This window comes from Argopecten irradians, chromosome 12 (assembly GCF_041381155.1).
Source record: "Argopecten irradians isolate NY chromosome 12, Ai_NY, whole genome shotgun sequence".
NCBI classification, from domain to species: domain Eukaryota; kingdom Metazoa; phylum Mollusca; class Bivalvia; order Pectinida; family Pectinidae; genus Argopecten; species Argopecten irradians.
In genome coordinates this window covers 9,981,167-10,006,806 of record NC_091145.1, presented here as the reverse complement: position 1 = coordinate 10,006,806, position 25,640 = coordinate 9,981,167, and the positions used below count along the sequence as shown (strand labels likewise).

Below are 25,640 nucleotides of genomic sequence, written 5' to 3'. Positions count from 1 at the left end.
GGATATTGTATCCAAAGAATAAGCAAAATCTCTGCTTATTATGGGAATGTCCGCATATACAGTGCTTCCTTCATCATAACTATGATTAATAAATTTTAAAATATATAAGTATTGAACTATCGCTTTTGAAATATATGGTCTATCTAGATGCCGGAGTTCTATTCTTGATAAAAGTCTACAGACCATATATTTAATAAATGTGATAATTTAATGCATAAATACATGTTAAAAAACGACAAGACCAGAAACCAAAATATATTTATGGCTAGCCTTAGACCTGAATGTTTTATCTAAAGGATTTCATAATGAAAAATGATAGTCTTTTCGATAGATTACAATTTTCGACATTGTTCGCTGTGTCATATTTACACGTTATGTATATCGAAGTTAGTGTTTTCACTAGGTCAACACTCCTTCCTACATCAATGGATTACACAGACAGGGGATGTTTGGATGTCTCGGAATAATCTGAGGGAGGGTCCGTCTTAGAATTTAGGATACCTATCTTCTCTGGCTGAGGATGGTTTGCATCTAAAATATAAATAAAAAGTACTACAAGCACAAATATATGTATTAATCACTTCTGTGCAATATTTCATTAATGTAAACCTACCATGTGCATTGCACCGTAAATGGACCTGGTAAAACATAACGAATGCTTTATAATGACAAAACAGAAGACGCTAGCCATATTGTATCGCCTGAGCCATCCCCTTCATTGTGCCCCTTGTTACCGTGAAGAAGGAGAACATACACTGAATTACCAAACCAAAATAGTTATAATAGCGACAAAAATACACATTTGTTATGGAAATAGCAAAATACAAAACTTATTGTTCAACATACTCTATTAGTGCATAATTATACATGTGTACTAAATAATCGTTTGTTTAACTATTTCGATATTCAGGATCACATTGAAAACCTTGAAAACAATAAATCTTTATATATAGAATTAAAAAAAGGTCAAGCAAATAAAAGAAACCCGAAACAATGTAAATACTCAGATATAATACCCGTGAAAAACAAATTTCAGAGGACCATAAATTGTGCGAGGGCGAGTATATAAATAACCAGTCTATGGCAGGCACATTAACAATTTCCCTGCCTTATTTCCATGTTTTATACCTAGAGGAAATTTCATGCATTTATATCTATATCGAGGTTACGTTTTCAAAGCAGATAAAACCAGAAGAAATCTGATAATAGTATTTCTCGATTTAAGTTGAATATCTTACTTTGTCCGGTTTTGATACCTGGTTGTGTCTGTTGAGAAGGGCTATCAGCAGATTCGTTTTCCATGTAACGAGAAGCGGGCTCTATCAGCACTCCCTGTTTATTTCGTTTGCTTATATATCGGAAGAATAGGTACACAGCGACAATGGTGATGACAACCACGAGAGCAATAGCTAGACCAATGTAAGTCAATGTATGGTCTTTCTTATCTGTAAAAAAAATGAAAATATGTTATATCAAACAACATATATTTTACTTCATAGACAAATTTGTCGAAGTTGTGTCCTTAGGGTGAGCGTTCATATAAATATTGTCCCTTACAAGAGGTTCAAACAAACAACACATATATACATTCATTACACAACTACTTTGTGACATGGAATACATAAATTTAAAGACATGAAAATAAATGGTCAATAGCGGTATTTTATGGCATTTGTAAAGTCAATGTATTAACATAACAAACTTTGACTGTGTATTAAAATTCTGGGTCGCGAGTTCGAATGCCATGCGGTGCAGGTGCAGGTACAAAATCGTTATTAAAATTACGTAGTTTATTTTGTTTATGAAGAAAACGAAATTTATGATTGCGGACATTTTTTTGGTGAAATTACATTATGTATCCAACATATTACTAAACTTTGGGAGAGTAGCATTATTTATGGGACACCCTGTACTGACCACTGGTCGATGGTGTTTCTCCGAATACTCATACTTTCATCCGATATACAAACCTGGCATATCCTTAAATGACCCTGGCTGTTAATAGGACGTAAAACTAACCAAACAACCCATTAAACCCAGATATGATATTTATTAATATGGACGCGTAAACAACTTGATATACGTTCACGAAAAATAAATATAACAGTCAAAATTCACCATAAATTTCTATTTCTGCTTTACTTACATTTGTCGTCAGGTGTGTATGTCAGTCTTGCTTTCATGTGTAGTTCCAAGGATGACACAGAGGTGGAATTAGCTTTAAATTCTATTTCTAGATTAGTGTCTTCGTCAGCACAGAAAGTTGGAGGAACTCCATCGTAGCAGGCATATTCCTAAACGACAATAAAATATCAATAACAACATTCACTTCGATGATAATAATTTCTAATATCAAATTAATTGTTATTTTTCGGGTTTTTTTTTATTTTTTCTTAGCTTTATTCAAAATCTAAAGGACATTAGATATAGAACAAGGAGAAGATGTTACATCATGTTATATCAAGCAAAAACCATGTCATCGTTTAAAAAAGCAATCCAAAACGACCTATTTTCAAATTCATTTTATGTACGACGTCGATAAAATGTTTTGACTACGTTTTTATGTGAAGTCATAGGTATCGTTGTTCCATTTGTATGAAATATCTCAAACATAGAAAGAAATTCAAGCAATGCATTGTTAATGGGAATAAAAGGTTGTGGAAATCTTAGTATACAAGCGGACCATGATTTATAAGAACTGTAGCGATCGAGAACGCGTTTACGGAATGTGCCGAAAGTTCCCGATGGGCACAAATTGTACCTGACTTGGCACCGAATCGAATCCATTGTAGTAGTTCATTGTAAAGTTACAGTCGACAATGTCGTACAGCCAGGCTGTGACACACATCTTGAATCTGCTCGACGGTTCCGCTGAACTCTGACCCAGAAAGGAAATTCGACAGGAAGACGGCAGTTCCCGACCATCCCACTCTACGTGGATGTTTGTATATTTGTTCATGTAATGAACCTCGTAAACGCAAGTACCATTGCTTAACTGTAGCACATCAACTGAAAAACAATCCATTAATAGATCATTAATATTGAAGTTTCCCCGTTACCTGCAGTTATATGACTCTAAATCATACTTATAATAGTCTATTTATACCCTGATTGTATTTCCTTTAACCAGAAATATCTTTAATCAATTCGGTTTGAGTATATATCAATACAATTCAAAACCGATGGCGATTGAAATGTTTATGGTCTATTTATTAACGCCAATTTTGGATTTATTAAATGAAAATGATTTGTGCATTTGAAAATGGAAAACGGGATACTTTAAGACTAAAATCAGATTTATATATACACTCATTTGATCAACACACATAGGTCATATGAATGTAAAGTTTCAGTTTTATTTACGTGGTAGATTTTGAAGCAACCACAACTCTGTATGTTATAGTATTCCAAGACTTTGAAATACAAAGTGTTTGAATATAGAACATGCAGAAACTCTCGTACCTTAGTAAATAGCTAACAATTTCTACATTGACATTAGAAGAATATAATGTGATGCTTACACTTTGTCCAACGTGTCTTAAGCATTTTACTTACTTGCCGTCGCAGAGACATCGTACACATTCACAAAACTCAATAGGAGGAATGCAATCGACATCAACCGCATTTTGAAAATGGTTTCCTGTCTGCAGAAATTGTTGAAAGGATAACAATGATTTGTTGTAGCATTCTCAAACGGAGTGATTTAAGCTATTTGACATATTGATTTTATTTATTTATTTTATTCATTTTTGATTTATTTATTATATATTTATTTGTTTTTGTTTGTTTATTTATGTATTTATAATTTTAGTCTTTATCACGTTACTACTCTAGGGGTCGCGGTGGCCGAGTGGTTAAGATGTCCCGACATATTACCACAAGCCCTCCACCTCTGGGATGCGGGTTCGAATCCCATGTGGGGCAGTTGCCAGGTACTGACCGCTGACCGGTGGCTTTCCTCCACCAACAAACCTGGCACGTCCTTATATGACCCTGGCTGTTAATAGGACGTAAAACTAAAACAAACCAAACCAAACGTTACTACTGGTTAACTATCCACTGTTGTTTATAAACAAGATGACAAAAAGGCCATGATTTGAAGTTCTTGGCCTCTCTTTCTATATATAAATAATATATATATATTTAAACATGTAATGCTATCTTAGAGTTGTTTTCCTTGTCACGTAATGCTCGATTACATACCGGTAAGTCAAACAGGATACATGTTTCGGATGACTGGTCACTAAAAGGGGAGCTACCAACCTCACATACATCCATGTGTATATCTCATTTTTAATAAATTTATTCAGATTTCAGATTTTATTTTACTCTCAGACATACAAGTATGTAACAGGAGGTCAGTATACATAATATAAACATACAAGTATATTGGGCCCATAGCGCAACAGTGCATTACAATATGTATTAGTGATGTACATGCTCAAATATTTACAGTCAGTGGTGAATTGATAGTATAAACCCCGTTGATTTCAACCAAAGGCTACTCAACTTTATTTCTCGATAGATTGAGTATGTCACGCGCAATTTGGAGCCGCGCGGATGAATTTATGATGGTCCAAATCAGATACTTGTTTTCAGTATCGAACGTACGTTCGATGAACATGTACATGTATCAAAATAGGTTTGAACACATATATTATATGTACGTGTGTAAATACAAATGTAGAAAAGTTACATTGTTTATGTCACTACCTCTTTGAGCAATGCTTCCGTGCGTATGATAAATTTGCACATTCCGATGACGTTGCAATGTTTACATGTTGTGTGTCGGTGAGTGTGTGTTGTTCGCTACAACATGTAGATCTACATCCTATTTGTATTTTTAACATCTTTGTACGCAAATGGATAAGATATGTCAGGACAACATCAGTCTTTCAGTTGCATAACTTTAACCAAAACGACCTAGCACGATAATGCATTTTTGTTCACCTCGGGGGACAGACAAGTCCTGTACGTTATCTACTGTGAATCGGCGAGAGTAGGCCTTACATACACAATGTACGTTTGGGTGTTTCAAAATATCAATGAAACGGAATCCTTCAATTGTAGTTTTACAATACTTGTTATAGATATCTCTAATATTTACTGAAGTGTTTGAAACAACAATATAAATATAAGCTAACATTGTGAGAGTGGTAAACGTTTAGTGGGCCTACCTGTGTTTGTACATGTTCATCGAAACGACGTCCGATACATTTGAAAATCTCCAAAATCCGGAAATAATGACATGGAACTATGTAAACATCCGTGTATTCAAGTAATTTCAAACGTGAACTGATTAAGAAGAACTCAAGTGATCATAAAATTGAAGAAACTCTCTGTTTGTCACACCTCCTTGACACAGGCGGTTTGAATCGGACGCCGCGTCACAACTACGTTAAATATCCTGCCACGTTATGAATTGTGTAAGCGTGTGTAATCATACGAAGTAAACGATTAAAACCAAACGGATTTGCACCATGGTGTTTTTTAACAAAAGATCAATAAAACTATTTATAGTTCCATACCGGGAAACCCCAGATATATGCATCATAAGACGGAACTCATTTTATTTGTATGTTCATTGATAAATTGGCGGGAATTTCCGCCACTTCGAGTGGCTGTTCCAAATGCCTGTCGGAACTAAACGATATAATTCAATTTTAGTCTTATAAATGCCATAAACACTATTAAGGGTAAATTTTGAGTTATGAAAATAATAGTTTAGACTGTAAATATAAGGATTAAAGTTTCTTTCTGGTGGTTCTATCGAAGGATAAAGTTGAGTAGGGTATCGATATTTGGAATGGACCGCGAAGCGGTCCATGAAACAAATATCGATACCCTACTCAACTTTATCCTTCGATAGAACCACCAGAAAGAGACTTTAATCCTTAAATAATAGTTTTTCAATTTTTTTTTCAAAAACTTACATATATTTGTCAGAACAGTAATGTTACATATAGTAAACAGGCCTTTCATTTTGATAACACTATGGTTTCTATAATAGTAACTTGGTATATACATTTCTCGTATTACATTGTTTATGTAAACAATACATTTATTTTTAGACTGAATGTGTTTTCACTTGGTTAGGATGAGCTAACTATGTTAGTCAATCAATAATCAACATTCACAGTACCCAAGTGAAATTAACGGGTGTTCTGTACACTGTATTTTTACGTTTTTGCAAGGTATGCTTAAATTTTATTTCATTTTGATAGTGTATCATGTAAATGCATTTATCGTGACACTACGTAGTATATATTTTTATTTTCAAACATTTTACACAGTATTCATATACGCACTCACCCACTCACAACCATTTGACACCAAGGTGTGCTAAGTCATACCTACATAAATACACAAATATAATATGACATAGCGTGGTATGCATTGGTACGTAGTATAGATGATTATAAGAACATGATATTATGGTGTGACATTTTCATTAAAAATAAAATCAAATAAATGTACATTAAGCCGACATTTTCGTCATCTAAATATTCCTTACCAGATTGTACGTGCAGCCTCCTCACACCACATGGGATACCACAGGTTTAGATACAGACTTACTCTCTATATATAAACAACGTATATAAACAACTATTGATTTTTTTACTTCATCCCAACATACCTATACCATTAGCTTTGTTGTGCTCTTTGGACGAGATGACTGTCAATAAGTATGCCGCGTGAACTATAAAGAATACTATAGAAAACGTGTGACATCATGATAACAACCATTGTGTATTAAATACATAGAGTTCAATGACATTTGGATGTAAGACATTCAATTAAAATAAATATGGATTTCGCCTCACCTGTTCGGATTGAAACACTTACCTGTGATTATTATGTCTTCCTTCTGCAAACATAACAGGTAAATAATATCCGCGATCACCCATGCGTATCTATGTAGGCGTTCTTTACACACGGGTAAACAGTCATAAGAGAGTGGCATGATAATTTTAAATTCGTTATGTATATGCGTCATTTTTAACCTATAAAAACACTTGTTTTATCAATAAAGTCGCGACTTTTCCTGCGATAAATAGATACTAGTTCATTATGGACGAGTGATACTTTTGTGGTGCGCTTATCCGAAATGAGCTAGTTCTACCTATATTCAGCCTACTTCGTAAGATCAATGACGTGATAAGATTCCCAATATCAGTTAAAGTCCCACAACCTTTCAGTAACGGCTTTTAAAATGGGAATGTAAAACGAGATTGATGATTTCATGTCTTCGTAAAAGTTACTATACGTATCATCACCCTCTTAACAATTTGATTAAAACAAATTATAAATAATGATTTTCATATCACGGTTTTCCCACAATTGTCCTAATCACACTGCGCTGAATATCACTGCGCCAGACGGTAAAACAGCGAAATAAATATATACCGTTACCATACATCACGCTGGAAATTTTGCATTTGTTTGAGGTTGCAACCTCATCTTAGGCCATCGATAGATATTTTATTATTGTTGTTTTTAATAAACTTTCAATTTGTGGTTTGGAAAGGCAGTGGATCTTTCAATATTTTTTCGATGCCCTTGAGCTGCAAAATTGTATTTAAAATAAATGTTACGACTGACAATCTGTAATGGCCTATTCTAATACATATATATCATACATGTACCATGTCTTTACTTTTACAACATTAATTAAACAACTTCTGAATAACAAAAGAGGTCATAATGAAATGTTTTATTCCCGAATTACATTTTACAATAAGGTTAAATTACAAAATACAAATGGAAATTTCGTAATGGAAAAGACATTAAATCGTGTTGTGCATATGCATTGGTTGGTTATGCATATACATTTATAATTAGTGGATGCCTGTTGATTAGTATATTCTTAAGGTAATAGGTAACGAGTAACCATTCTGACATAACCATTTACACAAAACACTTCGATGCTTTTACACGAGATATATGAAAAAATCCATTTCTTTATACCTCACACAAGAAAACTTAATTTATATACCAACTTCGCTAGCTAAGAAATTCAGTACGATACTCTCTCAGTGAGACTAGTGGAATTTACTATAGTTTATATAGGAAAACACATTTATGAGCATTATTTACTCTATTTTCATAGGAAATGAGTCAAAATTGGCTAGAATTAATAGCCTGAGATAGCACTTTAATACCATATCCATATAGGTCCTGGCTGACCCCTCAGGGGCCAGAGGGACGGGGCGAAAAGAGTTAAAATGGCTAAAATTTCAAAACATTTCTTCTCCACTCGCAGATGTGGTAGAATCAAATCCTCTTTATAGATTGAAGATTGAAGGTCCCAAGGACCTCTACAAAGATTGTGAATTTCATGGCCAAGGGACCTCAGACTATCCCCTGGGAAAGGGGTCAAATTTACTATAGTATATAAAGGAAAACCACATTTATGAGCATTATTTGCTTATTTTTCAAAGGAAATGAGTCAAACTTTGTAAGAAATTTTAGTCTTAAATAGCATGTTAACACCATATCCATATTAGTCGTGGCCGACCACCAGGGGCCGAAAGGGCGAGGCCAAAAAGAGTCAAAATGGTAAAAATATCAAAAATCGTCTTCTCCACTCATAGATGTGGTAGAATGAAATACACTTCATATATTGGAAGGTCTCAAGGCCCTCTACAAAACTTGTGAATTTCAAAGCCCTTGGGTCTCAGATTTTCCCCAGTGGAGGGGTCAAATTTACTATAGTTTATGTAGGGATATCACATTTATGAGTATTATTTGCTCAATTTTTATAAGAAATTAGTCAAATTTTGTTAGAATTATTAGCCTGAGATAGAATTTTAACATCACATCCATATCGGCCCCTGTCTGACTCCCAGGGGCCAAAGGGGTGGGACCAAAAAGGGTTAAAATGGCTAATAATAAAAAAAATCTTCTGAATTCAAAAATATGATGGAACCAAATACTCTTCATATGTTTACGTATTTTAAACATCGTTGGGATTTATTGGACATAGTATGGTATATTGTAATCATGTTTCTAATTGTATATGGCTGTGTGTGAGAGAGAAATATCTGTTGGTGTGTATTGGTATAACAATATCAATGTGTATATTATTAGTTATATAGTCAGTTACTGACCCCCTATAAAGGCATAGGCCTAGAGGGTCAGTAAGATTTATAGGGGGCGAGGGCGTAGCCCGAGCCTCCTATACTTCTTACTGACCCTCTATGCCTTTATAGGGGGTCAGTAACTGACTATATAACGAATTTATTGCATCGAGGACCATTTATTTGTTTCATTAGATCTTTGTTTCCTATTTGTTTTCTCAAGAATCCGATATCAAACCTGAACCATGCTTGCGAAGTATACAACAATCGCCGCATTTTTAAATATTTGGCCTACAATAGGCCTACGTATTTATTTACATGTATGTATTTCTTTCCAGAATCTGCAAATAACTGTATAAGGAACCTGAAGAACAATACTGAGTAATTCATAAATCAACAATAATTCGACATTCCTAGTGCACAATATAGGCCTACCTCAATGCGACATCAGACTTGGTGTATTGAAAGCATCACAAACAAAAGTGACACAAACATCCATCCAACATTTATAGCGGAGACTCATGATCATCTCTGCATTCTCGCTGAGATAATCACTTAAAGTAATGCCGATAAATTAGCTGTAGAGTGAGGGTTGATAGATCTAAAGATACGAACCCCTCCATTTGTTTATGGTCGCAGTCAAGAAAACGCTTGAATTCTTACGTTTGACTTTCACCGCGTCATCAACTTTCAAACTAGCGTAGGGGAAGCAACTCGTATTTAAAAAATGCGTTTAATTTAATTTGAAGTATTAAAACGATTTTAAATGAATTTTACATAAAAGATAATAAATAAAATATATTTTTACGGTAAAGAAATGGTATATTTAGTTGAAGAGAATGTGTTAAAATTTTGAAGCGAGGGCGACAGCCGCCATATTGCACCATAATAAAATTTACTGACCCCCTATAAAGTGTTAGGGGGTCACCACGTGACGGCTCTGCGCCAATCATTTGGGGACATTTCTGTCCGAGGTGCGATAATATTAGTTATATGTCAGTTACTGACCCCCTATAAAGGCATAGAGGGTCAGTAAGATTTATAGGGGGCGAGGGCGTAGCCCGAGCCTCCTATACTTCTTACTGACCCTCTATGCCTTTATAGGGGGTCAGTAACTGACTATATAACGAATTTATCGCATCGAGGACCATTTATTTGTTTCATTAGATCTTTGTTTCCTATTTGTTTTCTCAGGAATCCGATATCAAACCTGAACCATGCTGGCGAAGTATACAACATCGCCGCATTTTTAAATATTTGGCATACAGTAGGCCTACGTATTTATTTACATGTATGTATTTCTTTCCGGAATCTGCAAATAACTGTATAAGGAACCTGAAGAACAATAATTCGACATTCCTAGTGCACAATAGGCCTACCTCAATGCGACATCAGACTGGTTGTATATTGAAAGCATCACAAACAAAAGTGACACAAAACATCCATCCAACATTTATAGCGCAGACACATGATCATCTCTGCATTCTCGCTGAGATAATCACTTAAAGTAATGCCGATAAATTAGCTGAAGAGTGAGGGTTGATAGATCTAAAGATACGAACCCCTCCATTTGTTTATGGTCGCAGTCAAGAAAACGCTTGAATTCTTACGTTTGACTTTCACCGCGTCATCAACTTTCAAACTGGCGTAGGGGAAGCAACTCGTATTTAAAAAAAAATGCGTTTCATTTATTTTGAAGTATAGAAACGATTTTAAATGAATTTTACATAAAAAATAATAAGTAAAATATATTTTTACGGTAAAGAAATGGTATATTTAGTTGAAGAGAATGTGTTAAAATTTTGAAGCGAGGGCGACAGCCGCCATATTGCACCATAATAAAATTTACTGACCCCCTATAAAGTATTAGGGGGTCACCACGTGACGGCTCTCCGCCAATCATTTGGGGACATTTCTGTCCGAGGTGCGATAATTTATGATAAATCCTATGTATGAAATGTGTGTGTGAGTGTGCGTTTTGTATGTAAGTGTGTGTGGATGTGGCAATCTGCTGATGAGTATAGGTATATACAGTGTACAGTGTAACTGTTTTTGATATGTATTTCTATTCTCTTTGTATCAGATGTGTGTGAGTACATGTGTGTGGATATTGAGCATATACTTATGTGTATATGTCTACAATGTTTAACAGGTGTATATTATTTGATGAGTGTACATAGAGATTGCACAGTGTTTTGATTGCGTTAAAGGTGGTATGAACGCAATGGGATACAGACATATTCTACATGTAGCGCTAACGCGCTACATTGATCAATAAGTGTTCAATCTTTATGTTTACATAAACAAGTCTACTTGTATGTCTAATTTAAAACGGTGATGGTTGCTAAGTTGGGTAATTACGGTAGTCTGGATGACCGAGGATAAAGTTCCGATTGTTGAATGTTATAGCTGCAGTTTGATTTGAAATATAACAATGACACCTTTTAATTATTTTTTAAATTATGGTTTTTTTTCAATTTGATAATGTATCAATAACGTCCATTTCGAATAAAAATTGAGATAACCGAGGCGGAACGACTACCGGTATATTATCGTTGTCAGGGTAGTGATGCGGTCCGAAAAGGAGCGAGCCGCCATATTTGATTTTCAACCGAGGAAAGTAACTGTGAAATAGCCTGTTGATCAAATGGTATAATTGTAGAGCTGCTGAATGTTTTAATGTATGTATCGGTCTACGTACGCGATATAGACTAAATTCTTCATAGTCACGACTTTTATTGCATTGTACGGATGATAGACAAGTGTTTGCATGGTGTGTGACTGACGTAACTATGAAATTCCTCGAACATTCCTGGGGAAAGCCCCCGATTGTAGCATCGACCAGTGATTCTTTTGGTTGTTAAATACCGTTACAATACTTGAACGCAACTCCCCTCCCGTTGATTATATAGGGGTATATGTAAATGCATGTGTGTGAGAAAGAATGTATGAGTGTATGTGGTTGTGGGATGTGTATAAAGATTTAAGTATAATGTGTATGGTATGTGTGTGGATTTGAGAGTGAGAATCTTTAGTGAGGGTATGTGCGTGTTGTGTCATAGATGTTATGTCATGATAGATGTTTAATGGACACTTGAAAAATAAAAAATATTACACAAAAAAAATACTCTTCATATATTCAAAGGCCTCAAGGCCCTCTACAATATTTGTGACCCTGGGGTCTCTGATTTTTCCCTGGAGAGGGGGTCAAATTTACTTTATTTTATATATAGAAAAACACATTTATAAGTAACGTATCTTTTCGTTTACACCATTTAACAACAAAAGAGACTCATAATGAAATGTTTTATTCCCAAATTACATTTTACAATTGAGGTTAAAGGGACGAAATACAAAAGGAAATTTCGTAATGGAGAAGACATCAAATCGTGTTGTACATATACATCTGTTGGTCATGCATATACATTTATAATTAATGGAGGCCTGTTATTTAGTATATTCTTAAGGTAATAGGTAAAGAGTAACAATTCTGACATAACCATTTCCACTTCAATGCTTTTACACGAGATGTTTGAATGAAATATTATTCAATTTCTTAATACCTCACACATTAACGTTTACATAATTTACCAACTTCGCTAGCCAAGGGTATTCGGTACGTTACTCTCTTAGGCCGATACTCCCTCATGGAGAGTATAGGGGTGAGAAAGTATCGTGCTGAATACCCATGGCTAGCGAAGTTGATAATTAACATGTTCATCTTATCATAAATACAGCAATGGACGTAGAACAGAATGATATACATTTTGTTCTTTACTAAAGGTAATTTTTGTCGATGATGTGCCTACCAGTCTGACACTGATGTGGCCTGACATAGGTCAAGGACGTTTCGTATCCATTCTGCAGGCATTTTCAGAGAGCAATTAACTGTTGCGATAGACACCGTTGAAAAGAAGTGTGAAATGAGAAGCACCTCACCTTTTTCAACAACACACCAAATGACATCATGTAAATGCCGCTCCTTGTGCGACATGCACATCATATTATAATGCTATGTAAGATTAATGACACTCTGATTTACATTTTCCCTATTTGTAATCCCATTTAACTGTTAAACTATTCATTTAATTACAATTTATTTATTATAATCTATTTATATTACTATAATTTAATTTTTGTGTATCTATTTAATCTTTAGACTTTTTGTATTTATTTTGTTTTTCCAAATATTTCACTTGATCTTGCCAAAAGTACTAATTTTATATCTTCTCCTCAACGAATAGATTAATACCTGCAATAAAAGAGAGAAAAGAGAAGAAAAGAAAACTAAAAGTAATAGGATAACAAACTATGTTTATTTAAGGATTAACTTGTATATATTTTTTTATGTTATGGAGATATAACACAAAAAAAGTGGTGTACATGTGTCCTCTAAATAAACCGCAAAGCGGTTTATGATGAGAGTACACTCAGTTTTTTGTGTTATATCTCCATAACATAAAAAAATATTCAAATTTTTCCTTATTATTCAATTTACTCAAGATATTATCTTTAAAGGGACAATTCACTAACGCCAATTCTTTTACATAACCAAGAAGCAAAATATGGCATAAATGTATTGTTCTTCATTTCTTATGAAACATATAACATAAAATATTGACGAATTCCACGTCATTGTTTAGTATTTTAATTGATACCGTTGTAATTACAGATACAATATGTACGCTGTACCAATATCCGAGCCAAAGTCACGCACGTTAAACAAATGAACTACATAACCACTGTGGAGGTGATATAATGATTTTTTAGGCAAGACAATTCACCTAAATTTATTACAGGTACACACACTTCTGTCAGAGCGATTTGAGCTGTTCTAGACAAAAGTAGCATTACTCTACGAGCAAGGGACTGGGTTCGGCATACAACATATTCGACCACAATGTGTAATGGCGGACAGCGAGTGAGTTTGAACATTTCACACGCATTTCACCACCATGGGATTTTCTGACATATCACAGTAAAACCGACTGATCTAATTTCCATTAGAACTGGGGGTTTTCCGATATATATACAAATTTTAATGTTCTCGTAGAATGAATTGTCCCTTTAATATTCAAAATTCATTTTGGGACTCTTTTTTTTATGAAATCATTACACCATTATCTCAAGCAATCCGAAGCGAAGTTACAAACGGCGACGTCATTTTTTCCTTTATGGGCTGATAAAGTATAGTTTTAGCCAATGAAAATGCTCGTTACAAAATGCAGTAACATCGTTGGTCTCCAGAGGTTTCGTATTTGCTGTAGTTACTTAATACGCTTGGTTCAAGATGTCAATATGTCGTTGATCAAGTACGGTTATCAAGCTAATCAATATCACCTTCCAGTAAATTCACCTACCAAAACATCAAATTAATCATCATTGTTTTCCCAGTAAAACATCACAATATCCAACCGAGAGCAATAAATACCAACAATTTCTTCACTGTAAAATTGAATGATAACGTGTGCGGATATTTCCGCTGAGTCATCTAAAACTGCTAATTTGCGTGCTGTTAATCTTTACATTGACTAATTATTTACATATCTTGATGCGTTTGTTGATATTCACAAAAAGATTTATTAAAAAAATAAGCGAAAATTTCCACCCCGAAAATATTTCCGCGTTCACAGTAGTGACATTCCATCATACTTGAATGTTATGAAATCTTAATTCCAAAACGGTATTGAACAATTTACGAACATTGCTAACAGGCATTAAAGAATGGCAGACATATATGGGCGACAATTCGAACGAGCTGCAACCAAGATGGTCGGACCGCAAAACCAATCACCGCACCATCTGAAGCCCAACAGAGCCAGCTTCTTCACGACATGTATCTGGATACTTACCATATCGACCCCAGTACAGTTCAGTACATAGAGGCACATGATAAGTATGAGTAATATTTTTTTCTCTTTAAAAAACACGAGCAGACGTTTTTTGTATTTTTTTCTGTTACAAAAGTTACTTTCGTTAATCATTTCCATCAATTGAAAGTTTGAGCTTCTTATTGCACTTGAAGATAAAAGTATTAAAATGATAATTTGCGTCCGGAAAAAAGCCACGGCACTATGTCCTATATGGAATGAAGTACGGATTGCGCATATACGAAAAGCAAAATGAGTTATTTTTATATACGTTTTTGTGTTAATTAGGCACATAATTATTCACAATTAAACATCAGCTATTGTTCAATGATGGGTATCGTTTATGCTCTGTAAAATAACATACATGGCATTACGCTAAGCCCACCTTAATATGTATTATATGAAATTATGATGGGCTATCTTTAATTCAATTACTCAACATTAACTACATGTACGTGGATGTGCCGTACAGAAACTTTGAGAAAATCGTCCTGTTATGTGTGTGTTCTTTATATTTACCGGAACTCCAATAGAAGACCCCACTTAGGTCAACAGTCTTGGCAAATTCTTAAAAGTGAATAGTCGGGCAAAGAAAACCAGTCTAAATGCGGTCATTGGCCTTCCAAAAGTTCTCACATATTAAGAGGACGGTCAAGTTCTGCTTAGTTTCCCCAGTTCTGACCATTAAAATAAAGAAAAATTGAAAGCATTGAAAGCGAGGCTGCGTGGAAATGTAACCACGGACATAGTGAGCCGGGAGGACGTTTTTAGAATTTTCCTTACTTTAAATTAATTTTCTTCGTACGCAGACAGATTTTGACGAGAGATTTTTATTTTCCATTTCATAAAAAATTATACTGGATACATTCACACCATTTTTACCGACTTTAGCCATCCTTGCCCGACTGTTCACTTTAAGGACTACCCAATACAGAACGATGATTCGAAACAACAGCGATTTATCGGTTCTGTGAAAACCAACATTGGTCATCTGGAATCCGGAGCTGGAGCTGCAAGTCTTATCAAGACTCTGCTGATGATGAAGCATGGAAAAATAGTACATTCTCTTCATTCACTTCCTCGTAACCCTAAGATCGATTTCCAAAGTTTTGAACTCGACGTTCCAACATCCGCTCAGCCATGGCCAAAGCTATCGGATGGTTCACGAGCTTGCTGTATTAACTGCTTTGGATTTGGTGGCACTAACAGTCATGCGTTTGTGAGGCAGTGGGTTGCGGGCACAGACAATCTGTGTACAAGAGAATCCAATGGAGACAACTTGACTACCTGCATACCTATTTCAGCTAACTCTCAAGAATGTCTCATCAAAACAATAAAGCACTTGGTTACAAATCTGACCGACGAATCCTGCAGTTTAAAAAATTTGGAATATACCGCTTCATGTAAAAGGGATCATTATCGATATAGGAAGTTGTTCGTCGAGTCGAGCGTTCATGGCTTTATAAAAATTTGTGATTGTGCCGTTGATATGCTATCAAGAAGAGCCATTTCCCCGGGAAGGAACTACAGGATCGTATATGTGTTCTGCGGAGTTGGAACTGCTTGGACAAAAATGGGAATGGAACTTATGAAGAATTTTTTCAATTTTCACAGACACACTTAGAGAGATAGATATGCATTTGATACCTCTGGCCGGATGGTCGATTTCGGAGAAAATCCTAGTCGGCGCCGATATGGATGATTTGCTTGCCAGGTTGCACTGTCGAGCTATGGAAATACTGGGGTATATCTCCGGATGCAATCGTTGGTCAGTCTGTGGGTGAGGTGGCCGCGGCTTACAGCAGCGGGGTACTGTCTCTAGGTGATGCTGTAACGGTGATCTATCACAGATCTAGATTACTGGCAGAAAAATCAGGAGGAAAAATGGTAGTAATACGAAACATTAACACTACAAAGGTCGCAGAGCTTTGTGCTGAGGTCGGTAATGTTGAGATAGCAGTACACATCAGTCCAATAACTTGTACAATATCTGGCGAAGATACGCAAGTGGATAAATTGATACATAAACTAGCAAACAATGCAAAGCTAGAAAGTTTTACTCCAGTCTTTCAGGATTTGAACGTAAATTGTGGTAATCATAGTCACATGGTGGAAATCACAGCAGAGCATGTCAGAGAGTGCTTACAAAGAGTCAAGCCGGGACAACAGAATATACCAATCTTCTCTACTGTGACGGGAACAAACACAGACGATATCGGTACACCACTCAATTGGCAGCACAATGTCGCTAATCCAGTTCTGTTCCATTAGACAATTCATGTATCGACGACAAATCAGCCAACTATATTCCTCGAAATTGGCCCCAAACCAGTGTTAAAAGCTCACCTTAGTGACATATTTACTAAAGAGGAATTGTAGTTCCAAACACATTTTCTCGACGCTTGGCGAGTTGTACGAACTTGGGTGTTAATCCAAAGTGGGAAAAGATTGTAGAGAAACAGAACTTAACCGATCTTCCGCAATACAAATTTGATGGAAAGCACTTGATGGTAGAGTCAAATCATCGATTTCTAAGAAAGCAAGGACTGGCGGATGACACTCACGGAAAGCATATTATGCTGACACGAAAGGAAAAGAATGGGGATTTCAAGGTCAACTTCAGTACAGAAGCTACGCCATTTGTGTACGAACACATTATAGATGATGTGGTTATCATACCCGGAGCAGCATACGCGGAGGCGGCATTTGAGCTGGGAATGAGCATGTTAGATGTCACTGCAGAATCTTTACAGGTAGAGTATGACATCCTCAAAGTGATTCCCTTGTCCAAGAACATTCTTTTCATCTGAATTTGACATCTGAAGAAAAAGATTCAAAAGATGACTCCACTGAAATTATCTTTACGATTGCAAAGGATGATGTACCATTTGCTAGAGGTGTTGTAACAAAACGTCATTACGAACCAAAGTATGCCGTTCCAATTGAAGATGTGTGCATAAAGTCAGGAAAACATATGGAGGGCAAAGCGGTATACAAAGAGTTGGCAAAGCATGGTTACAATTACGGCTCATCAGTTCAGGTTTTAAAGCAATAACATTTAATGATAATGAATGTACTGGCTACATCAGCCTGACTGACGACGTGGCACGGCAAATAAATCAGATGGCAATTCACCCAGCTATCCTTGATGCAATGCTGCACTCCAGTGCCCTAATTTTCTTCTCCAAAGAAAATGAAACTTCTTACAAGATTTACCCAATTCGTATTGGCAAAATTACTGTATTCAGGTCGTTTGAAAAAGAGATGGTGTGTTATACAAGGATCATACAAGAAGTGTATAATGGGAGCATCACCAACATCCTCCTGACACGCCCAGACGGTCTGATACTAGCTGAAGTAAAGGAAATAGAACACCAGATTATGGATGGGAAAGTAAGAGCAAATGCTTTAGCTTATAATGTCAATTGGATTGAAGAGGACATGAAGCCAGCTATCGAAGAGGATGAAGCAACGCAGGAAGTGACAATTTGTTACGAGGACAGTAGTGTCCTTAACACTTTGAGGAAGGTTTATCCTCACGGCAACTCCTTCAGACTAAGCGATATGGCCGAAGATCCATCGGCTATGATATCAGGGACTAGTGGCGTAGACACTGTGTTATTTGTTCCTGATTCAAATATCGCCAGACAAAGTGAAATTGGCGATGATTTGTTTCACAATGTCTGCAAAAATTGCGAAGCATTTTTCAAAGCCATAAAAGAATTTAAAGACACTGACCGAGGTTTGTTTGGATCAGAGATGTGGGGATTCGCCCGATCATTGAGACAGGAGGGTAAAAAATGCCGAATGGTCCTCATCGATGTGCAGCCATCCATTGAAGCAGAAGTGGAGACATTGCACAGCGACATCAAATTTCTTTTATCTGGCAACACGTATTCATTATCAGAATTTCTTATTTCTGGCGGAAAACTGCACGGTAATGTCCTTCAACACAGACTACAAAGTGGTCTACAAAATGAGCACAGAAAACTGACTTCGGATGCAAGTCATAATCTCGAGTTACGGTCTACGGAGTCAGACCGAATCGTTAATCCTTCCATGATACCAGCAAGTCCTCTGTTGAAACCTGGCAAGAATGAAATCGTTCTACAGGTAGATGAGATACACGTTCACTCGTCGGACGGAATAGGCGTCACTGAATTGGATTCAAGTCTACAAAAATCCCTTTGGGGAAATTACAAAGATGGCTATCCAGTTATAGCTCTAGAATTCATCGGGACTGTCATGTGCCCAAGAAAATCGAGATCAGTTGTGGTCTGTTACCCCACGAGAATTACAAACAGGGTGGCCATTCCTGAACAATGTGTATGCGACCGAGCCACTTTGCCAATGTACACACCCGGTCTGATCACAAAAGCGCTGATGATGTGGTCTCTGATGAAAAAGGTCAAACAAAAGACTGATGTTTGTATCGTGACAGATTCGTCCTCTGATGGAGAACGTCAGCTTCTGTGTGACATGCTCACGACTGTTAAGCACAGCCAGGTTCATATTTCTTCAATCGGCGATCTCAGTGATAGGAACGAAAGTGCAGCCAACGTGTACATCATGTTAGAAAAATATCCGCGAGCACAAATAGAGCTTATATTAGAACCAGGAAACACTGTCATTGGTAATGACGATGTTCTATCCTGCATATCAACCCAGCCTTTTCAAATAAGTACTCAAGGAGTAAATGCAGAGATCATTATGAAAAAGAACATATTTGAAGATGAAAGTATCAGGAAAACGTTTCCTAAAGTAACACAGTGGCTGAAACGGCAGTCTAGAGGACAAGATAGTTGTTACAGTATACCAAAGCCACTCGAGCAACACATAGTAAAACTACCACGTTTTCAGAAAGAGGAAAAGATATATATACAGGCAAAGGCGACTGAAGATAATCTTATTCACACACATGCTGCCTATGTGGTTGTTGGTGGATTGACAGGCTTAGGCTGGGAGATAGTGAAGTGGCTCGGCTGCCAAGGTGCTGGAGTTGTAGTATCTCTGTCCAGGAAAGGGCATATTCCAGAAATGGATGTGAAGCTTCAAAACGCAATGGATATACACAGGTACGAGATTGTACCAATGAGATGCGATATTGTTGAATACGCTGATGTCGAGAAAACGTTCTCAGATATCAAGACACGATTCCCTAATCATCCCATCAAGGGCATATTCCAGGGAGCAGGGATACTGAGAGACACCCGAATCGAAACGATGACGATGGACAAGTTCAAGGAAGAGCTGCAGCCTAAGGTTCTGGGATCATGGAACCTTCAACTTGCATCAGAGAAGTTACTTTTAGATTTCTTTGTAATGCATTCCTCTACAACCTCCGTCTTTGGAAATGCTGGGCAGACAAACTATGGAGCAGTCAATGCATTCATGGATTCTCTTGCATTATTCAGGAGAGGCAACAATCTACCTGCACAGAGCATCAACTGGGGAGCATTAGAAGTGGGTATGGTTAAAAACGAAGATATCAAAAACAACGAAGAAACACTAGGGTATCATGTTCTTGAGACGGGCCATATCAAAGAATGTCTTTTAGATGCGTTGATTAAGAATCCCTGCCAAATTGTGTACGGATTGTTCGACTGGAATATTATAGGAAAGAATCCGGCAATGATGCGTACTTCTACATCAGACAGAGATGAGCTTTCTGAATCACCTAAGTCCGCTGGCAAAGGATATGCTGTCAACACCGTTATTAACATTTCCGAGTTAATGGAAGCTTCATTTGAGGATCAAAGACAGACTATCGCCAATCTAATGCTCGACAGCGTTTCCAGAGTTTTAGCAGTAGACGAAAACGAGCTAGCAGAAGGTGATAACCTCCTGAACATGGGGATGGAGTCTCAGAAGTCTATAGAACTTATCCAGGTGATGAAAGAAGCAATAGGTTGTCGACTTCCGATAGCTTACATCCTGTCAGCTAACCACTCCATCGGGATGCTCATAGACTTTGTCCATTCAAACTTCATCGATAACTTCAATTCGAACACACAGGGAGATTTGGAAATAAAGGTGGATGTGAAAGGATCGCCATCATGGATGGAAAAGTTTTACATTGACATACACAATAAGAATCAATTCGATTCAAGCTTGTGGTATAGCGTTGACTTCAAAGTAGGCAGTGGTCTTTCGGATATTGATATGTGGAAAACAGTGATGCGTTGGATAACCATTCGTAATCCAGAACTGCGAACGGTGTATCAACCGACCAACGGACCATATAGATTTGGCATGAAAAAAGTCATTCATGATCCAGATGATGCACAGATAGACGTTCGTCTAGTAGATTCCAGATTGTTTGAAAAACAAACAGATGAATATATCAAAGAATATTGCACCTTCGACATCACATCCGATCCGCCGGTACGTGTCCTTTATTGCGATAGTGGAAAGAAACATCTCTTGAGGTTCATCATCAGCCACGTCAGCTTCGATCTGCAAAGTTTCTTTTCACTACTTCATCAATTCCAGCCAAAGATTTTATCATATTACTTTAAAGAGGATGTCGATTTGACGCCATTTGATGTCCCCGACATCGCTTCACTGATGGAAGATCGTCTGCACGAAGAGAAAACTTTTTTGGAAAATTTCTGGAGAGAGGACTGTCAAAGAATTCAAGCAGTTCCGACAATTGTTCGAACTGGGATCGAAGAGCTTATTTCGGAGAAGACTGAGAAATTGTCGTATCAACTCCCCGACGAATTGGTGGAGAGATTAAATGCCAACGACTTTGAAGTCACTTCAGCCGTCCTTCTTTTTAGCTTATACCAAATTCTTTTGCAACAGATGACATGTCTGTCCACCATCCCTGTTGTCATGATGATGGATATGCGCCAACACTTCCCAGAATTCAATGATCGGTTTCTACTCGGTACCAATTACGTACCAGTTATTACCGAGTTTTTACCAGCGGGTACAGTCTCTATCCTTTCTATCTGATCAAATTCTATCTGATCAAACCTGACGAAAACAAGCCAAACTATTTCCGCCATTTCTTCAACGTAAGAGATATCTCCAAGCAGACAGGCAACCACAGTCTCTACGCCAACTACACTATGGACCGTGTTGGCTATGTCACTGGCTTCCTAAACCAAATTGAGACTGCGTTAAATGTCATGACTGACCGTCATGCTGGATATATGGAGCTAGTACTCAGTTATAACACCGAGACTGTAAGTTCATCCAGAGCAAAGCTTATGCTTGATGACCTCTCCTTATTGGCCAGTGCTGCCGCTATGTAGACGGATATAAATTTAAACGAGATCCCGTTGGAGGGCAGCGAGAGTGGAAATGCATCGACTATTGTCAACCAGTGTTTATCAACAGGTAATTAGATTTCTGTACTGGAATCTGATACATAACGCGTTGTATTATTATTAATTACACACTTTTTCATAATTTTTCCAATAATCATTGTACAATGTATTTGTTATAATATTTAATCAAATCATTCTAGTTACCTTGCATCCATCTTATTTAGTAAGGATAAAAAATTTAAACCATATTTTTTATAATTGAAACTATTTATGGTATTATCCTTCAAATCTTACATTACACTGACCGATCAGGAAGTTATCGAACGTAGGAAAGTTTGGCTTTGGTCATTTTGTAGGTAGATTTTTTAAGGAAACTTCAACAGGCTGGGAGCATCCTGTGGACCTGAGGCTCGACATGGTGAAAAATACTCCAGGAATTGTATGGTGTAACCTAACAGAAAAGGGTCTTCGATTCAAAATAGAGTTGTGTCCCGTCGGAGCGCTATTATCACCCAGCACGTTCTTTATGTAGACGTTGGAAAGCTATATGGTGAGTACTGTATCCCAGCAAGAAAAGGATCGCGCGTAAATGAACGACACAGAAGCAATTAAATAATAATGTCACTATTGTTTTTTAATTTCAAAGATATATGAAAAAGTTGTGAATTTGCGTATCATACACGATGAAATTAAAAAAAAATAGTGACATCTATGCTTTAAAGATTACTTTATCAAATAACATATCCTGTTATGTAAGATTCTATCGATTTTTCCCGGATCTATTTTCTCCAAATCAATACGCAACATCACGATAACATCGGGTTTCGCACCTTTCTTGAATTTTTAATAAAGGTATGAAAAGATAATCAGAAAATCAGATGTGGTATGAAAACAAAGAGAAATTAATTAGTTGGCAATGACTTGATAAAGGCAAAATTGAAACTTCACTCAATTACAGTTTAGACATGATGACCATTTTGTAGTGATGGTCAAACGGTCCTTTCATTCATAAATATTTCTCACGAAAGAATGCAAATTAAGTAAGCATTATTCTCAATATCTTTTGGGTTTTATGATGTCATAGACAAAACAAAACGGAAGGACATTCTTTATAGACGCGAAGCAAAGCGTGTATGAAAAAGAATATCCGTCTGTTTTTGTCAATGACTTTATAAACTGAAAACATATTGAGAAAAATACATTATTTAATTTCAATAACATTAAAATATTAATTAGGCATTGATTTTCTTGCCGCTTAACCGCGAAAACCTTCTTCGTGTATGACGTAATTATACTCGACATGTCAATCTTGCTGTCTCTGCAAAAATAACCTCAAACGTCTACCAATCAAAATGAGTGTAACACAATAAATTCAATTTTTAATAGCATATACGAATTCCTTAGATGTATCATAATGAATAAATTATAACTATTGGATTTAACCGAGCATGCGCATTAATACATTTTCTGTAGTATTGTTATTGGTAAGCAAAATAAACAAAATATACAAAAACAAACAATATACAGACCCAACCATAGCAAAATCCGTTGCTATATATCAAAGCTGATGTACAAGCATTGAAGACTGACCAAAATTTTATCTATATTACATAGATATATGTATGTAATTAAAACTTAATAATACCAAATTTACAGGTCAGATACTAAATTTTCCTTTTTCCATTGGAAAACCAGTTCACTTTTGTAGTGTAAAAATAAGTTAAAATAAATTTTAAAATAAAGGAGATAGATATTCGCGGATATCAAATTTTGCAAGAACGCGCTACTGTGTAATTGTAATTGTCCATGTGTGGTCTTCGCATTTATATGTTAAAGGACGTGAGTAACATATGCTAATATATTCATATGTCAAGTTTTTCACAGGTTATTAACACGTTAAATTTGCGTAATGGGATCAACCAACTAAATAAAAAAAAAGATCTTTGAAATGGCCCTGTGTACAAGATTGAGCCCAGGATAGAATTTTAACCCGGCCGCTGATTGGCTGGCTAATTATGAATTTCAAAAGTAAAAATGTTTTCTGACAGGTAATTATTCCTAGATAACCATGATATCAATTTGGAAATTCATATTTAGATTTAGGTTCAAAATATCAATTTTGATAATGAATAGGTAAAAACATTAGAATTTCCGCATTTTTTAGTGCAAAATGCGCCTGATTTCAATAAAGCTACCCTGGTTGGAGTTTGAGCAGAAGGACCCAAACTTTTTTTTTCTATCTAGTGTTATATGAGAACCTAGACTTTAATTATAGGACACAATACCTAACTAATATTTATTTGTTTTAATAATACATTACAAAACTTTAACAAAGTTTAACACTGTGGTCTATGTAAAATCATTTAGTTGGTTGCTCTCTAATGTGTTTTGTTCTCTTACAATTTTTTTATACTGACTGTAGATAGATGTTAATTATAATATTAATGAATTATGTCTACGTTACCTAACACGTCAAGGACACGAAAAACTAATCACGCCTCTAAAGGTAACTGAATGGTTACAGAAACAGACACATAAGAGCCTACAAATAATTTATGACCACAGATTGATTTATTTTTTTAGTATTTGTTTATTTTTTACGCTTGAATAATTTCAGTCTAGTATGCATGAAAATTAAAAGGCCGCATTATCACACATATCTCTCATGAGCCCTTGACAAAGATGATTTGTTATTTTCAGCAAATAATTGTTCAACAATCTATTGGTTTTGGCCGCTTGTGCAAAAAAGTTTGTTACTGATTTGGTCAAATGGAAGATGAGTTAATCGCGAGATCAGTTTTGTTCATTTATATGTATATGCTGTGAAATCTCCATAACTCGAAGAATTATAACATTTCGAGTTATCCAAGTGGGACAGGAGGAATGGAAGGGAGAGCAAAATGCTTCGAATTAAACATGGTTTACATGAGTTCCAGTTAACGAGGTTCTCAAACATGATGCATCAATGATGTTTTTACTGTTATAGTATATTATTTATCTTACAGATTCCTGGTGTTTGATCATCCAAACTACCAAAAGATGGTACTGCTTCAAATCAAGCGATTACTTTGTGGTCCACGCCTGGAAAGCGAGAGTACGAAAGCTGGTGTCTCTCACCAAAAGGAAGTCTTCCGAAATTGGTATAGAAAAGCAATGTGTGTCGGAGAGGAGCATTGCTATTGAATAGTTGCAACAGTGATAAACAACAGGGAATTGGTCCTATTGGACACATTATGGAGAACAAAGAGTGATGTGTAATTGTGTTTGTCCTATTGTTGTATTGGTGAAATACTGTAAATGTACTCAAGATCAGCACAGAATTAGTCTTGAACAGGTTAGCACAGTGTGTTGAATTTGCGCAGTCGTAATAAATATTGCGCTATTGTAATGCTGAAGAAAAAAAGTGTGCATTG

General features: G+C 36.2%; 2 protein-coding genes and 1 pseudogene across 5 annotated transcripts; 2 read left to right on the top strand and 1 right to left on the bottom strand.

The window, feature by feature from the left end:
* Positions 1–386: 386 nt before the first annotated feature.
* On the bottom strand, positions 387–6,926 carry LOC138336212 (uncharacterized). Of its 4 annotated transcripts, none has more exons than XM_069285589.1 (6): positions 6,847–6,926; positions 3,556–3,644; positions 2,762–3,009; positions 2,147–2,294; positions 1,239–1,445; positions 387–531 (listed from the first exon to the last, which is right to left on the bottom strand). In XM_069285589.1, exons 1-6 carry the CDS (start codon positions 6,906–6,908, stop codon positions 431–433), a joined length of 855 nt encoding a protein of 284 aa, XP_069141690.1. In that variant the 5' UTR covers positions 6,909–6,926; the 3' UTR covers positions 387–430. The 4 variants fall into 4 exon arrangements, with proteins under 4 accessions (XP_069141690.1, XP_069141691.1, XP_069141692.1 ...); XM_069285590.1 differs by having other exon boundaries at positions 1,257–1,445; positions 6,847–6,925; XM_069285591.1 differs by lacking the exon at positions 6,847–6,926 and adding an exon at positions 6,313–6,839.
* A 9,063-nt stretch (positions 6,927–15,989) lies between these two features.
* LOC138336641 (phenolphthiocerol/phthiocerol polyketide synthase subunit C-like) lies at positions 15,990–17,316 on the top strand (annotated as a pseudogene).
* Positions 17,317–17,526: 210 nt separating this feature from the next.
* Positions 17,527–25,414, top strand: LOC138336640 (uncharacterized). Its single transcript, XM_069286165.1, has 3 exons — positions 17,527–17,708; positions 18,040–21,884; positions 25,233–25,414. The coding sequence occupies exons 1-3, from the start codon at positions 17,527–17,529 to the stop codon at positions 25,412–25,414; spliced, it is 4,209 nt and encodes a 1,402-aa protein (XP_069142266.1).
* Positions 25,415–25,640: the final 226 nt, after the last annotated feature.

Bases quoted from the DNA above. Each gene is read 5' to 3' on its own strand.
- LOC138336212 (XM_069285589.1), bottom strand. From the start codon at position 6,908: ATGGGTGATCGCGGATATTATTTACCTGTTATGTTTGCAGAAGGAAGA. The intron at 3,645-6,846 runs GTAAGTGTTTCA...CAATTTCTGCAG, and splicing joins GGAAGACATAATAATCACAG to ACAGGAAACCATTTTCAAAA. The intron at 1,446-2,146 runs GTAAGTAAAGCA...TTTTTTTTACAG, and splicing joins ATACACACCTGACGACAAAT to ATAAGAAAGACCATACATTG.
- LOC138336640 (XM_069286165.1), top strand. From the start codon at position 17,527: ATGCTGACACGAAAGGAAAAGAATGGGGATTTCAAGGTCAACTTCAGT. The intron at 17,709-18,039 runs GTATGACATCCT...TGGCTACATCAG, and splicing joins GCAGAATCTTTACAGGTAGA to CCTGACTGACGACGTGGCAC. The intron at 21,885-25,232 runs GTACAGTCTCTA...TTTATCTTACAG, and splicing joins TACCGAGTTTTTACCAGCGG to ATTCCTGGTGTTTGATCATC.